This window comes from Nothoprocta perdicaria, unplaced genomic scaffold (assembly GCF_003342845.1).
Source record: "Nothoprocta perdicaria isolate Ctin4 unplaced genomic scaffold, notPer1 scaffold_400, whole genome shotgun sequence".
Classification (NCBI taxonomy): domain Eukaryota; kingdom Metazoa; phylum Chordata; class Aves; order Tinamiformes; family Tinamidae; genus Nothoprocta; species Nothoprocta perdicaria.
This window is the reverse complement of record NW_020455645.1, coordinates 312511-325495: the sequence shown is the minus strand read 5'-3', so window position 1 is coordinate 325495 and position 12985 is coordinate 312511. Positions and strand designations below refer to the sequence as shown.

The 12985-nt window shown below is 53.4% G+C and overlaps 1 protein-coding gene across 1 annotated transcript in view; it reads right to left on the bottom strand.

The window, feature by feature from the left end:
• Nucleotides 1-50: 50 nt before the first annotated feature.
• Nucleotides 51-12985, bottom strand: part of PIP5K1C (phosphatidylinositol-4-phosphate 5-kinase type 1 gamma) — a 30442-nt gene continuing 17507 nt past the window's right edge. Inside the window, exons 10-20 of the mRNA XM_026045574.1 lie at nt 12495-12700; nt 11472-11555; nt 10420-10468; nt 9328-9412; nt 8804-8965; nt 7651-7789; nt 7338-7370; nt 5289-5393; nt 4916-5045; nt 825-908; nt 51-483 (exon numbers count right to left, since the gene is read on the bottom strand). Coding sequence (XP_025901359.1) covers nt 481-483; nt 825-908; nt 4916-5045; nt 5289-5393; nt 7338-7370; nt 7651-7789; nt 8804-8965; nt 9328-9412; nt 10420-10468; nt 11472-11555; nt 12495-12700 — 1080 coding nt within the window. The 3' untranslated portion in view covers nt 51-480. The remainder of the gene's footprint in view (nt 484-824; nt 909-4915; nt 5046-5288; nt 5394-7337; nt 7371-7650; nt 7790-8803; nt 8966-9327; nt 9413-10419; nt 10469-11471; nt 11556-12494; nt 12701-12985) is intronic.

Below are 12985 nucleotides of genomic sequence, written 5' to 3'. Positions count from 1 at the left end.
TGAAAAAAAAAAAAACAAAAAAAAAACACCAAAGGAAAAAAAAAAAGAAAAAAAAAGTGCAGTAAACTAAATGTTTAAAAAAGCACGTTTGTGCCGTCTCTGTGCAAAGATAAAAGAAATAAATACATGATTAAAAAATTAAAAAGGTTCACAGTATCACACATGGATAGGTAGCTACGGTAGTGCACGTTTGGGAAACACTGTGTTACTACCCAGGATTCTCAACACGCAGCTGGACGTCTCTGCCGGGAGCTGCGGGGGAGCGGGTGCTTTCTTTGCTGCCCACGTCTGGGGTGAGTGGAAATACACGGTTAGTTTTGCTTCGTTCTGGAATGCAGTGCCTGGGATCCCGCAGTGCAGCAATACTGGCGTCAGGAAGCTCTTCCCCATCCCRCTGGAACGACTGCATCAACGAAAAGGGAACACATCGACCTGCAGAGGGAATCGCTGCTCTCTGGGGCTTCTGTGTCTGCATAGAGATTACTGCAAGAGGCAGAGAGAGGAGAGTCAAGGCYCGAGCCCTGCGATCAGCTAGATCCAAGCCCAGCAAATCCCCAGAGCCAAAACGAACGTGGAGAGAGAAGCCTGCTTGTTTTGTGCCCTCCGGTAACGACAACACGACCGGAGCGCTGCAGATCCCCGAGCTCTCACTGCACTGAGCGGTTCAGGAYGAGGCGGCAGCGCCGCTGAGCTGAGCTGAGCGGAGGTCTCGCCTGCAGCCTCCCTGAGCCAGGCTCTGCCACGCGAGCGCCCCGCGCTGCACGGGCCGCTCGGCCCTCGAGCTGCGAGCGTGACCCCCCGGCACACGTTGCTCATACACTTACTGTATCGCTCTCCTCATCGGAGACAGAGTGGAGCTGGGCGCTATAGTGGAGCGGGGAGTAAACCCAACTCCTCTCGTCTGTCGGCTGCCAGAGTGGCCAGAGACGGCGGGGAGAATGCAAGGAGAGCGGCAGCAGAGCAGGGAGCAAAGGAGAGAAGAGGAGAAAATAAAAGGAGAAAAATAAAAAGAGCAGGAAACAATACAATAAGAACAGCTGTCCACCCGGAGCAAGAGAACCGAGCTCAGCGGCGGGCGTCAGCGAGGAGCCTTCCTCGTCCTCGGGATGTCCCTGCTCCCCCCCAAGCCRGGACAGCAGCTCGGGCAGCAGATCCTCCCCCTGGCACCTACCAGGGGCAGATTCTAGAGCTTTGGAGGTGCCAGAGAAAGCGAGAGAGCTCCCTGCCACGTCCTCAGCCTCATCAGAGCGGGCAAGACAGAGYGGGCGTTGGTGACTTACCAAGGGCAGCGACAAGGCTCAGCTCCTGCCACCCCGGCCCTGCTCCCAGCTAACGACCCTGGGCCCTTGCAGGTTAGGAGCTCCTGGGGTCCCCAGGGGGCTTTAAGGAGGAACCTGCTTTGTGGGGCCTTCCCCCTGCCCCGCAGACCAAGCAGGGGGGCGGCCGGGCCCATTAGCTCACGGTGGTCGCGGAGAGGAGCCGGTCAGTCAGCGATGAGACTCTTGTAGACGGTGGCGAGATGGGGATGGGTACAAGGAAGGAGGCAAAACACAAGTGAACTATGGGCAGGAGGGAAGGAGGATGTGCAGCTGGGGCGCCGGCGCTCACAGCACACGACAAAACACTCGGGACACAACACAGAAACGCGGGCAGGGCCGAGGGTGGGGGGCCAGTGCTTCCCAAGGGATCTACTTCCACTGCGGAGCAGCTCTGGCTGCTCTAGAGCTGCGTCCGGGTCTGAAGGAGAAAGGAAATTTCCCCTTCGAGCGAACCCAGGATCGCAAAGGAAAGGACTGGAGCTGGGTACTCGGAAGCAGCTGGGAACGTTTCCAGCCCAGGAACCAGGAGTAGCAGCCTGGGATGTACAAGAAACTACAAGAAGCCAGAGGAGCTTTGAAGCACTGGGCTCCACATCCTGCCCTAACAATGACTGCAGCTGCGTTAGCAGCTGGGAGGAAGGAAGGAAGGAAGGAAAAGAAACCCTTGCCTGAAGCTCCTGGGCTCCGTCAGAGATGGAGGAGCGCTCAGCGCTGCACCAAGCACATCTTGCACCCTGTTCCCACCCACTCTGACTGAGCTCCATGCTTAGGAGCAGGCTTAGGGCAGCCTAAACGCAGGCAGAGCAAGAGCTGCAAACCCAGCCCAGTGCTAAGGGACATCCAGGACATGGAGGTGACCCTCCTGGGGCTGGGGCAGCCAAACCCAGCAGGCGAGGGCAGGAGGAACCGCAGGGAGAGGCTGTTGGCCTGCCGGGGTACAGCCTTTCTCAAGCCATCGGCCAAGCTGGGGAGCAGGTTACGAGCTTTGCCCCAGCTTCCCCATGCACCCTGCCCACCCCACGGCCTCTCCACCACTGCCTGCTTCCAGCCAGGCAGGGAGCGACAGGACCCCAGGACACGAATCTTGTGCCGAGACCCTGGCAACACTGTCACTACCCACCAAGGAAGGCACCGTCTCTCTGCAAACCTGTGATATAAGCCAGAGCAGCCTGARCTCTGGATTCTGCCCTAAATGCTGAACTTCTCCACATCTTTCAGGGGGCAAAGGAAAATCCTTATAGCTCACAGAAAACCTGCAGTGGGGAGGCAGCAGAAGCAGCACCCTGGGAGCACAGACCTTCCCTAATCCCAACAGTGTCTCTCAACTCCATTGGCTTTAAAAGCTGGTCAGTGTCCCAGAAAGCAGAAAAAAAAGAAGAAAAAGACCAGCCAGAGACCTAAAAACTCATCTTTGCAGCCACATTTTTACCTACAAAACATCTTGCAGGTCTCTGGAGCTCAGTTTGGCCTCCCAGGCTAAGGGAGCTAAGCCTAACATTACCTCAAACATACAGATGCCTCTGAGCTTCTGGCCAGCTCGGCTGCCAGCAAGTTTGTCCATGGGCCAGATGATACTCTGTCATTAATATATGATGATATTATTCCATCCCATGCCAGGAACTGTGTAGCCGGCCTGAAGACAATTGGGGCAGAGTCCTCATTTTTTCAAGATCCTACTCGAGATCCACTTGGGGACTTTTTTTTCCTCTGCTTTCCGTTTTTACTGGGCTGGTTCCTATCTAGCCAACACGGAGCCAGGCYATCCAAGGGACACGGAGCTGCTAGCCCCAGTGTTTCAAAGCTGCAGCTGTGCTCCCCTATGCGCTAGCGTGTTCACTTACAGTCCCAGAGGAAAGCGAGGTGGTTCGGAGTCTGCGCTGGCGGGGAGAGTAAATCCAGTACCTCCCATCTGTGAACTGCAATGGCCCGAGGGCAAGTGGGGTGAGAAAGGAAAAAGAGGAGAAAAGGGTGATGTGAAAAGACAGGATGGAAGAGAAAGCAAAASGAGGGGTTGGGCAACTCCAGGCTTGAGGGGATGGGCAGGCAGGAAAGCCGTGCATGGGAAGAGCAGCCCCTGTGCCCTGCCACAGGCTCGCTCCTCTCTGCCCTCGTGGGTGAACAGGAGGATAAAGCGCTTCCCTTCCTGAAGCAGATTTCCAGAGGCCCCCGGTCCCTGGGACTCGCCAAATTCTTTGCACGCAGCCTCTCCTCACTGCTCCTGGAAGGCTCCAATAGAGCAGCTGTGGTCCGAGCTCCACTGCGCTCGGCTGCAGTTTCACCTGAGCTGCAGTTCAAGTGAGTTTACAATGAGAGCGCCCGTGGGAACCCAAATCAGCTTTTCTCTTCATCCCAAGAGCGGGGGAAACACTCCACAGCACACGACACACATTTAATGCAAAACTCAAGGGCTCAGATGAAGTATGAAATGCTGATGAGCAGTCAGTCATGCTCTCTCTGAGCACACGCTGTGCACAGACGGCTCCCTCCAGAAAAACAGCAKCCCTAGAAAGTCAGGAGGAGTCCATACGCCCAGGGAGAGCAGGGGAGAGGAGCTGGCCCTYGCCAGAAGACACTTGCCAGTGGAGCAGGCAGGGTCTGCAGGCAGCTTGCACACAGCTGCTGTCCACGGGCAAAGAAAGAGCAGCCAGTGTTAGAGGGAGCTGTTTGCAGTCTGAACGGCATGCATGAAATCCCAAACAGACGAGCTCTTAAAATGGTGCCGATTCCTTCGGCAGCTCCCACGAGCCTCTAGATGACTCGGCAATGAGCGAGCAGCTCTGCAGCAGTCACGCAAGCGCAGGGCAAGCCAAATGTTGCTGTTTTTAGGTTAGCCCAAAGGAGCTTATCGCAGAGTTCAGCTCTGCTCTGCTGCCACGTATCCGACAGCAATGGGCTGGAGCAGGGAGCAGCTGACCAGCTCTTAGGGAGAAGGTTCCAGTGCCAGGACACGGGGGAAGAGCTGCCACGGGACAAACCCTTCACCCCTCAGGGCTCTGGTGCCCAGGGGACAGGCTCATGTGGCTGAGCTCCTCTCCAGGCTGCAGAAACTGCTCAAACATTGCGGGCGCTGACTGAGGAACCCAGCCCCAGGCTCCAGCACACTCTGCTGCCAACCAACCTCACTTACTCCCTGTCCCAGTACTAGATTTCCACTGCACCATCTAATGCATCTGCCTGCAGGGAAAGGAAAAGCCAGAGTTCACCAGAGCCCGAGGTCCACCCRCTGCAACAATCTCCTCCTGGCTTTAGGTCACGCCATGTGTGTGTGGACAGCAGGGAGCTCTGCCTAGGGAGGGAAGGAGATGCACCCTGGCTCATGCTGGAGTGAACACGCTGGCAGAGTGAAGCCTGTCCGTGCTGCTGCGTAGCACATCTAGCTTCATCTACACCAGCAGTGTCACCCATGTGGGCCTTGCTGCTTTGAGTTCTTCAAGGGCTWATCCAGTTCCCTGGGTTCAAAAACCTGTCCAGCATTAAGATCTCGAGGTGCTTGACACAAGGATGGCACAGGGCAGCCACTGCCCTTGCTCGCCTGCTGAATTCAGACMAACCATTCATGTTACACCCCTAATAACCAGGCAGAGAGGGTATCTTACAAAGTATATATCTGTGACTGGCACATCATCTTCATCCGAGGCCTGGCTGGCCGGTTCCGAGGCCTGGCTGGCTGTCTCCACCTCTATCGTAGCTGCGGACATGACAGTGGCACACGCTGATGCTGCCTCTCTGGAGGGGGAAGAAATGGCAGAGTCCAGTCATTGTTATCAAAAAAGCAGCAAGCAAGGCTGATTTGCTACACAGATGCCCCATTTCCACATCCAGAAGGACTGGATGAGGACAGGCCAGAAGCAGAAGCTTCATGGCCTTTTACGCACCCCTCTGTGCATGAAAGGTGACAACCGACCAAGCYAAGTCAGCTCCCAGCACAAAACCCCACAGATGACACAACTCTGTCAACCCCTCACTCACTCTTTCTCCTCTTCCTCAGGAGCTATGATCTCCACGTCACACTTGGGTTCCAGCTCCACGCTGATCTGCTGCAGCTCTTCTTCAACCCGCACCTCCTCCTGTGACCTGGAAAGCCAAAGACACAGAGGCCCAGTTGCTTAGTTTGGCACAGTGCCACCTCTCCTCGAGCACAGCTCTCAATTTTAGGTCAGGATAAGTCATCCCTGAACCTCTCGCGCTGCAGCTGGCCGCAGGTGCTCRGCACGCGCGCGCAGCACGACGCTCACAGCAGGGACCGAGCCACTGACGGCAGCTCAGGACTTCCCAGGATTGAGACTTCAGATGACCCAAATTCCCAGACAAAAGGGCCGGGCCCTTCAAACTGCAGCTCTTGAAACCACAGAGGGAGAAAAAGAGGACAAGAGGAAAGGGATTAGGTTGCTAACGCTKCAGAAAAGATGGGTAATGTCAAATTGGACACGGATGGAAAAGGGAGAATTGGTCTCCGGGGAAAACCTCTCTGCCCAGAGATATCGGGGTGTCCATCAGCAATGCAAGGGCCAAAGCCTCTGACCTCTTCTGAAGCTCCTACTGCACCAAGCTGCCCCAGCATTAACATAAGATCTTTCTGCATGCTCAGGAGCTGTTGGCCTTCAATTTAATACCCCAGGCTATCAAAGTAATTGCTTATGTTAGTGGGGCTGCTTTTAGAGGCCCCATGGGAAGGAGGAACCGGCGTTTGCCAAGCCGAGGGCCCAGCCCAGGGGAAGGAGCTGCGGGTTTCGAGCTCTGCTCCATCCCAGCTGGGAGCAGGGAGCTGGGACCAGCAGGCGGCAGCCCTGCTCAGCGCTGGGGCACCTGCCACTTCTTGCAGCGGTGGCTTTCAGAAACCCGCAGGGAATTCCCAGCAGATTAGCATCACGCAGAGGTGTGACACATTCCAGGCTTGAGAAGATTGGATAAGGGCTTTTTCATTGCAGCTCAGGAATGTAAATTCCCCGCGAATCATATGTTAATAGCTTTGTTCTTGCACTGGCATTCACCGGGGGATCATGAAGCACTTCAAAAATATGCGGCTCCCTGCTCCCCTACAAGTGACACACACGAACAGCAGCACCAGAAATGAAGACACAGGGTAGAAAAAAAAGCAGCCAGCCCGAAGTTACCACAGCCACATCTATAAGGGGGCTGTCAGTGTGACGAGTCTGTGATAGAGATGTCTGTCCCTGAGGAAATCACTGAGCTCTCCGTACTGTCCAGGGACAGGCACTTCTGGGACACGATTCACCTGGCCTATTTTCAGGTGAGCAGCCGTATCCGACAGCAGCTCCCTCCATGAAGTACAAAAGGGGCATGGAGTGACTCAGATAAGTCACTGCTTTTTGCCTTGCAGGTCCCGTCACAAGTACCTGAGTTTAAGTCCAGGATTTGCAGCATTTTCAGGCAATGAATTGTGCAGGTGGTGAAATACCCCATGGGTGCCATTAAAAATTACAATGACATGGCTGTGAGGTGCTTCAAAATGTCATTTCTCTAAAGCACGAGATAYTGATTGCAGAAAGAGGACGTAAGTCTGCCCTGCAGCTCCTCCAGCTGTGCCACAGCCCCCAGAAGAGTCTCTGGGGTGCAGTTCAAAACCTGCATCTTTAACACATACAAAATATCCTAGGAAGCCATGGCTAAAAAATAAATAAATAAAAAAAATGCAGAATCCGCATTCAGATTCTTCTGACACATAGGTAATGGCATCAGCTTCACTGGTGCAAAATTACTCAAGCTAACTATATGATACCTGCTTCTAAATTCAGACACATCTATAATTTTTGTCACGCTTTGGCGCTGTGTTCAAGCCACCTATTATAGGTGATCTCAGAAACCTGCATGTGAGGAAAATTCTATATAAAAAAGGGGAACATTTGATGGCATGAAGTTCACCAAGCCACAGAGGACCACCCYAGTCCTGGATCTGCAGAGACTCAGGCTCAGCCTCCAAGTCATCCTTGGCTTTTGTACAGGGATGAACACGAGGTCTTTGCGCAGCAGCTTAAGAAGAAACGTGACTTTTCTCACCTGCCATCCTGCCCCGAGGAGTGCGTGCGCCTCCTGCAGAAAGAAAGCAGAACAGTGGAGTTTGAGGAGCAATTCAGGAGAGAAAACCTACAGTGCCCCCAAATCCAACTCCCCACCCCACGACGGAGATGTTCTACTTCACAGCTGACACTTCTTCCAGCAATAATTAATCCCATCAAAGCTGTGTCTGCTTGCTCCCAGGAGAGATTTAATTAAAAGGGGGTCATTAGCATTGCGGAACACAGGGCAGCCTGCCGAGATGTGCAGCGACCGCCCGGCTGCGGCGCGAGCGGGACCCGGGCGCCGTCCTCACCTGTACCGGGGCTGCTCAGACGTCTCCGAGGGGGATCGCTCAGGAACGGAGAGGGACGTCGAGGACAGTGTCGTGGCTATGGAGGCCGTGGTAGCTTCTTCGAAGGAAGGCGGCGTGCAGGGAAGCAGGTCTGGCCTGCCTGCTGGCCCAAGCAGAGGGCAGGGAGAGGTGGAGGGTGGAAGAAAAGCAGGAGTCAAACACCAGCACCTTAACTACAGCCTGGGTCATGCACTACAACCTGCACAGCTGCAACAGGAGCAGCCACTTAGAGCTACAAACACACAGCAAGCTTAGCTGGGTTCAGGACTGCAGGAGATTGTCCCAAGGCAGGTTAGGACAACAGGTTTCCTCCAGAGATGGCCACTAGGCTCCATGTCCTGCCCAACAGGCAGCAGGTTACCCTTTGGGAGGGACTTAAAAATGCTCCTGGAAACACAAAGCCAATGAAAACGTCTCACTGGTAACCAAAGCTGGATTAAAGGCTTGGACTGCCAGAGATAAATATCCAAGTGAATTAAGAGATGAACGGAGTGCTCACTGTTTTGTACAGGTAGAAATCTAACACTTGCACACTCAAGGACCTCGCCTTTCACCACTCATCCACAAATCCAGTCCAGATGGAAGCGATGATAAGGCAGCAAAGAAGCAAAGAACCCCTTTGCCTTTTTGCAAAGACAAGATCTCGCCCCTTMTAACTACCCAAACACTGACACCAGAGGCCTGTAGCTTCCAAACCCTTTCTGCAAGGGTGAAAAATTCAAAGAACCAACTTTCTGAGTGCATCTGGGCTATGCTGGCACCAGTTGGCAGCAGCTGCCTTGCAGCAGTGATGCAAGCAACCATTTTTACTGCAGAACCACACAGTGCTGCAAAGAGGGGATTTATCTTTTTTCCCCAATGCAGAGCTGTTGCCTCCCTGAAACAACTAACTGCCAGCGTTGTGACAAAACAATACACTCTTACCTTCTCCCCTGCCCTGGTTAAGTTTAGCACCTGCAAAGCACAGCAAGACATGGAATGAAGAACTATTCATCAAAGATGATGAGYGTTTGGTGCACAGTGGGGAACTGAACGAGAACAGGGGAGGATCTAAGGAACTGCTAGGAGCGAGAGGAGAATCACACCGTCATGAGCCACCAAGCAAGACCRTTACCTTCGTCATCGAGCGTGGGGTAACTCCTGGCTGCACGAAGATCATACTGGGTCTCGTCCTTCTCCGAGGGAAGCTGGCTGGCTGAAAACGCAGCGGTTGGACCAGACGTCTTGACAGCCAGCAAGGCACTGCGCCCTTTCTTCGAGGGGGAGGATTTCAGAGCTAGATGAGAAGAGTGAATGAGGAGGAAGTTATCACCACTACAAACTACCTTCACACTGTTCCATGATGCAGCTCCCCTGTGTAGGGAGAGCTCTCTGCCCTGCGACACATGCATCTCCTGGAGATGGATCTCTGCTGCCAGGCTGCATGGAGAGTGCCCGGGCTACAGTCTGAGCAGGGCAAGCTGGGCTGTGACAACCCCAGGGCTTTGCAGTTGCCAAATTTTACCTATTCCGGAGTGGCAAAGCCCGCTCAGACTCCAGCCCTGCAACTTTCCAGCCCGACCCAAGCAGCAAGACAGAGATAAGGCTCTGCCTCTCCCACCCCACAAGGACAACAGCTCTCGGACTATGGACACTTACAGGAATTCTTTCGAAACACCGTGTTGGTCATGAACTTGAAGAATCTCTCTGCGTAAAAGCTTGGTCTGTGTACTGACACTGTGTCCTGCAAAGGCAAGAAGCAAACGCCTCATTTAAAACTCAGCCCCCAAGACAGAGAATTGCTGAAACAAATCAATACAACCTGTAGAGCAGCATTYAGCACTGCTAGATCCTTAAAATGGAAAGACTTAACTGGAGTGATCTGATTAATGCTATATATAAACCTGAAGCGTTGCTGTTGATTTGATTGCATTTGATTACATTCTCACTACAATTTTATAATGGATTTGGGCAATTTTATTCCTTTAAAAACCTCCCAGATATTTGGAATACTGGTATGACCACATTCTGTCAAATTTCTTCCAGTTTTGCTGGCTGACATTCAAAGCACCTCTGGATACATCTGCATTTGTCACGGACACCAAAATTCAGCCGAGGGTTTCCACACAGCTCAAGTGCTGTGTGCTTTCAGTTTAAAACTCTAAAGCAGAGGCCGTTTCTGATGTTCTGCTGTGCTGCTACGACTTGCCAGTGACACATTTCCTTCACCTTGTTATTTAAAAAGAGCTAGGATATGCATTACTGGAAAAAAAAAAAACAATTTCCACATCTGAAGTTGCTCTTTTGCAAACACACACCTGGCTGCTGCGGAAGACCAGAGGAACATTGAGAGGCAGTTACTAAGGAATAGCCCAGCGAAGTGGAAACCCAGTCAGTCGCCAACGAGAGCCAAAACGGGGCTCCACAGCACAGCCGAGATGCACAGGGCTCATGTGTACCGCTCCCGGCGGCACGGGGAGGAGGGAAGTGACAGATGGGAGCAGGGGAGGAAAGATGGTTGCACGGCAGCTAAGTGTGCGAGGAGGCGGCGCGAGCAAGAAAACCCGGTCGCAAATCATTGGCACTACACCGCTGTGCAGGAACAAGAGGTTAGAACTATTCCTCTCATCAACTTCAGCCACTTTAGGCGCTAAAAACAGTGACATAATTGATGCCAACCGGTATAGAAGAAGCCAAGGCAGGTGGCCCCACCGAGGCCGGCACAATTCTTGCCTCTGTACTGACACTCACCCCATCGTGGACAAGAGCCTTCCAGGTATGTTCCAGCTTCTTGATGAACCTAATTTCAGAGAAGCAGAGAGAGAGAATTAGATTGAGGTCTGCACTCGATATCTAAGCCACTTCTCGTACCCTGCGCCGGAGAGAGAACAGGGTTGCTAATAATTGCTCCTTCATGTGGAGCACAGCTTCCCTCCAGGCAGGAAGGGGCGGCCGTGCAGGCAGCAGCACCGCGCTCAGGYCAGCACTGCCACAGGCAACGAGGGCTGCAAGAGGGGCAGAGAAACATCTCCCAGCCCCGGGGAAACCTGCAGCACTGTGTGCAGTTCTGGGCTCCCCAGTATGAGAGGGATATGGAGCTTCTCGAGAGGTTCCAGCAGAGAGCAACTAAGATGATGAAGGGAATGGGACATCTCCCGTACGAGGAGAGACTGAGTGAACTGGGCCTGTTTTCTCCAGAGAAGAGAAGGCTSAGAGGGGATCTGATCAACATGTATAAGTTCATGAAGGGGGAATGCAGGGAGGAAGGGGACAAGCTCTTCTCATTGGTGGCCAGCAATAGGACAAGGGGTAATGGGCATAAACTGAAACACAGGCAGTTCCATCTCCAGGTGAGGAGGAACTTCTTCACTGTGAGGGTGACAGAGCAGTGRAACAGGCTGCCCAGGGAGGTTGTGGAGTCTCCTTCTCTGGAGGTCTCCAAACCCACCTGGATGCCGCCCTGTGCCACATGCTCTGGGTGTGCCTGCTGGAGCAGGAAGGTTGGACTAGATGATCCCTAGAGGTCCCTTCCAACCTTGAACATTCTGTGAAACGCTACCCATTCCAGGCGCAGACGCAGGGAACTTGCATTGTAAGCWGCTCATTATACCTTAGAAAAAGAGCTCGGTGCCACCAGCTGTTCTAAGGATGAGATAAAAATTCACAGCCCCTGACGTGCACTGGACGCTGTGTTAGACAGCCTGCCTACTCATTATCCAACACTTCAGGYGTAGAAGACCTTCCTGCTTTCATCCAGTATTAAACCAGATGCTAAGAGACTTGGAGGACAGCAAAGCTCTCACCTGTATGACTGGAGGATATCTATTATTCCTACGTGGAGCAGGAGGCGCTCTCCTTTGCCGTTCACTGCTGGAATTCCTCCCATTCTGCAGGCGAGACAAAACTCCAGTGAGAAAACCTTCGTGCAGAGCCTGGCAAGTCCCCTACTGACCCAGGCAAGGTGTCCCTGAAGCCACTGCCTCCCTGCATGGCCAAGCACAAAACAGCAGGACAAGGACACATGGTGCATGGCAATAGTCCTACCTGAGCCAGAAAAACATTGCATGGATTTTCCTGGCTCCAGGACAGGAGCACAAGCTTGAGGCTGAACTCAGTCTCACAGGAAAAGCACCATAAAATACTTAAGATACAACTGAGAGGGGGACGTGTCCCGGGGCAGTTTATAAAGATGGTACCTGAGGACCATCCCTGGGTGGCAGCTCCTACCACACACCAAAGCTGCTCTMTGCACCAGACATTATGCAGCTCTTAGCAGTTCCTTGGTGCTGGGCATCCGAGATTCCTGAAGCATAAAATCCTATTTCATCCTGGGGACCACATTATTTATCAAGTCAGCACGAGCTGTCTGCCTACGAGGGCAGCAAAGCTTTAAGGATGAGGRTCTTTCCATGCCCATCGTGCAACCCACAATCCCGGGAAAGGAGCAGCAGCGCTGCTATCAGCGCAGCCCAGGAGCACGCGGGCGTTCAGCCTCTGCAATTACGGAGCTGTCTGAGAGACTGGAAGTGTTCAAAGCACCAAAGTAATTCCTGGCCCCAGCCAGACCGATCTCCTTTGAAGCAGGAGCAGCTGGTTTCAGGCTGCACGGTGCCGCTGGCAAATACACCAAATGCCACCGTTTATTACCAAGCCCGGTGTGTGGAGCCAGAGGGACGGTCACGAGCGCCGCGTGTGGCCTCCACAACAGGCTGYGGGGCCGGCAGCAGCTCTCCAAGAGCTCCCACATTGACCACAATTGGGGGCCTACTCCTCCAGCCTCCACTTCCACTCTTGGCAGCAGTGCAGAGGAGGAGATTTTCACCTACGTGTCGTCCGTGTCTATGGACTCCCCGCGGGCGGCTCCACCCTGGATGGACTCCATGGCCGTGGAGTAAAGGGCCTTCTGTGCCACRGGACGCTTCTCGTCCGACGTGCTGTGGGCTCCCTCTGACAGTCGCTCCCGTTCTTGCTGGTCTATGTTGTGAACCCCAAGCAGGAGGCTGTAGTCCATGATTTTAAAACTTTCCAACACCTACAGGTTAGTATCGAGTTTAAGAACAAAGACAAATCAGGCCAGCAATTGCTCACGGGCATCTTCAAAGGCAGCACAGACCCCAACGCCTGGAACTGCTCCTCCCCACTCACGCGAGCAGCTCCTTAGGTGAAGCTAGAGCATTTCTGGACTCGCTGGAGCTCATTGGTTTCAGCCATCCCACAACCTACAGGGCTGAGGACTCACAAGTAACCCAGTCGTACCATGTACCTCTTGCACATTGTATTGTTTGTTTTTAGCCCAAACAGCCCAGAGAAAGAGAGA